General features: G+C 42.9%; 1 protein-coding gene across 1 annotated transcript; it reads left to right on the top strand.

The window, feature by feature from the left end:
- Positions 1-270: 270 nt before the first annotated feature.
- LOC111161390 (protein FAM187B-like) lies at positions 271-987 on the top strand. Its single transcript, XM_022525010.1, has one exon. It carries the CDS (start codon positions 271-273, stop codon positions 985-987), a length of 717 nt encoding a protein of 238 aa, XP_022380718.1.
- The last annotated feature ends 2525 nt before the right edge of the window (positions 988-3512 follow it).

Below are 3512 nucleotides of genomic sequence, written 5' to 3'. Positions count from 1 at the left end.
AGGGACCAAAGACTTAGAAAACACCTCCGTCCCACCTCCATGAGCTGATCTGGTGCTATGCTAATGAAGCAGTCCTCCCCAGTTACGAGACAGGAGGACCTTGCTGTATTTCCTCAGTGGATTTTAGAAATGGGACACACCAGTGATTTCTGTGTCTCCAGAAAGTGAGGCAGGACCAGGTTTCATTCCACTCAGGGCTGAAGCCTGAGTTCTGTGGGTGACTTCATAATGCCCAGGGTGGTTCCCAGCATCCTTTTGTAGCAGGCTACCATGTTGGCCCCCCTGTGGCTGCTTAGCCTTTCTCTCCCCACTCTGTGGGCAGAGATATTAATCAGATGTTCCTATAAGAGTCTCTGCCAGCAGGCCCTAGTCTCGGGCAATGATGTTGTCCTGCAATGTGACTACCCCAAGGCACTCTGGTACTTCTCTTCCATTTTGGGGGAAGATCCCTTCCTGCTCTCCTCTGTGCCGAACATAAAGAAACTTCCTGGGGGCAGCCTTCAACTGACCAACCCTCAGCCGTCCCAGACAGGCCTCTATCACTGCCAGGACAGTGACAATGCCCTTGTGGTAGAGTACGAGATTGACTTCCAAGATGTCAGCACCCTGCACATCACCCACAGAGGCCTGGGCCAGAAACCCCTGCAGAACGAGACCCTGAGTCTGGGTGGTCGTGTGCTCATCTTTACCCACTGGGAGCCCTGGCAGGACTGTAACCGCTGTGGGGAGCCCGGGGAGCGGAAGCGGCTGGGCTACTGCTACATCGAGGAGCCCCAGGAAAAAGCCATGCCGTGCTGGCTCTACCTGAGAGGGGAGAAGACCCGCTCCAGCCGTCTGCGGACCGAACTGCAGGTGGAAGCCTGTCTTGCACCCTGCGACCATGTCAAGGAAACCAACCAGCCATACTTCATCTTTGACATTTACCCATTGGGCAAGTTGACCAACAACATGTGGCTTACCTGCCCCTTGGCTTCCATCTACAGGTGATCAGACCAGGGCATCAGCCCTGCCTTTGATCCTTGCCTAGGCTCTGTCTCCTATGCCCCCGGGGCAGGGGTTCACCTTCCAAAGGAAACGCAGGCTCTGTCTCCCAGCCCATAAGCATTCATGGTCAGTCTGTCCAGGAAGGGGTCTCTTCACTGGCTTGTCCAGAGGTTCATTCAGTAGGAACTGCTTGTGTCCATTCTGAGCCAGACCGTGGGCAGGTGGTGCTGGGGACACAGCAGGGACCGGAGAGGTTGAGCCTCTGCCCTCCTAGGCACCTGATATTCAGGAGTGACCAAATGTAAAACCTTGGCTTTGGTCATCCATGCCAACATCATCACTAGTGTTGTTTCTGTGTCCTCACTGGACTCTGACGGATACAATTTGTCTGTCCGTCTTTGCACCGATGTCACAGCATTTTTATTACTATACCTTTATAAAAAGTCATGATATCTGGTATTATAGATTTTCCAGCTTTGTTCTTCAGGATTGTCTTGATTATTCTTGGCCTTTTGTATAAATATTCTGGAATCAGCTTGTAGTTTCCATCCCCCCAAAATCCTATTTTTTAATAAATTGGAACTTCGTTGAGTCTAAAGCTAAATTTGGGTAGAATCAATATATTACAATATGCAGATTTCTAATCCACGAACATCATAAATAATCCCATTATGTAAGCTTTGTTTAATTTCTCCCAGTAATGTACAGTTACTAATATAGAGATCTTATGTATATTTTATTATATTTATTCCTGAGTAATTGATTTTTTATGTTATCACAAATTGTATCTTTTTTATGGCTATTTTGCATGGTTTAATAAGTTGGTACATGAAATAAAATAATCCAAGGTTATAAACCATGTTTTGACTATTGACAAAATTTTAATATACCTGATATTAAAATCCAATTCAAGTCATAGACATATATTATAAATACCACACACACATAATATATATTATACATAGTATTATAATAAAATATATGTTATTATATTATATGTTATATATTATATTATGTTGTACACCTGAAACTAATATAAGTTACATTATATTAGTAATTTGACATTTTGACTTTAACATTCAACATAATTTGACAAAATGACTTTAACATTTCAACTAATTGAAATATGGCATTATATACGTTTCAGGTGTACAATGTAATGATTCAAGATTTCTATACACTGTGAAATAATCACCACAATAAGTGTAGTTACCATCCATCACTGTACAAAATTACAAAAAAAATTTTCTTTTCGTAAGAATTTTAAGATTTACTCTTTTTTTTTTAAGATTTTTTTTTCTTTATTTATTTGACAGACAGAGATCACAAGTAGGCAGAGAGGCAGGCAGAGAGAGAGAGGGAGAAGCAGGCTCCCTGCTGAGCAGAGAGCCCGATGCGGGGCTCAATCCCAGGACCCTGAGATCATGACCTGAGCCGAAGGCAGAGGCTTAACCCACTGAGCCACCCAGGTGCCCCAAGATTTACTCTTTTAAAAGCTTTCAAATATGCAACAAAATATTACTGACCTTTGTCGGCATATTGTGCATTACATCTCCATTTATTTATTTTATAACTGGAAGTTTGTACCCCTTGACTCCCTTCACCCACTCCACCCACCCCTAAACCTTCCTCCCCTCTGCCAACCAACCATTTGTTTTCATAACTATTTTGTTTGTTCATTTGCTTGGTTTTTTATCTTATTTTTTTAAAAGATTTTATTCATTTATTTGGCAGAGAGAGAGATCACAAGTAGGCAGAGAGGCAGGCAGAGGAAGTGGGGGGAAGCAGGCTCCCAGCTGAGCAGAGACACCGATGCGGGGCTTGATCCCAGGACCCTGGGACCATGACCTGAGCTGAAGGCAGAGGCTTAATCCACTGAGCCACCCAGGCGCCCATTGCTTAGTTTTTTAAATTCCATGTATAAGTGGAATCATATGGTATTGGTCTTTCTGTCTGATTTATTTCACCTGGCATAATTCCCCTGAGGTCCACCCATAGTGTCGCAAATGGCAAGATTTCATTCTTTTTTAATGGCTGATAGTAGTCTGCTGTGCATATACACTATGTCTTCTTTATCCATTCATCCACTAATGGGCCTTTAGGTTGTTTCTGTATCTTGGCCATTGTAAATAAAGCTGCAGTGAACATAAGGCTACATATATCTTTTCAAATTAGTGTTTTCATTTCCTTCAGATAAGTTCCTGGGGTGGAACTGCTGGTTCGTATGGTAGCTCTATTTTAAATTTTTTTTTTGATGAATCTTCATACTGTTTTCCATTGTGGCTGCACCAGTTTGCATTCCTACTAACAGTGCACAAGGGTTGCTTTCTCTGTACATTCTCACCACCGCGTACCTCTTCTTATCTTTTAAATAATAACCATTCTAACAGGTGTAATGTGATATCTCATTGTGGGTTGGATTTGAATTTCCCTGATGATGAGTGATGTTGAGGCTCTGCCTGCTCATGTGCCTGTTGGCCATATGTATGTCTTCTTTGGAAAAAGGTCTATTCAGATGCTCTCTCCAG

This window comes from Enhydra lutris, unplaced genomic scaffold (genome assembly GCF_002288905.1).
Source record: "Enhydra lutris kenyoni isolate GAN:26980312 unplaced genomic scaffold, ASM228890v2 scaffoldscaffold85, whole genome shotgun sequence".
NCBI classification, from domain to species: Eukaryota; Metazoa; Chordata; class Mammalia; order Carnivora; family Mustelidae; genus Enhydra; species Enhydra lutris.
This window is presented reverse-complemented; position numbering and strand designations above follow the sequence as displayed.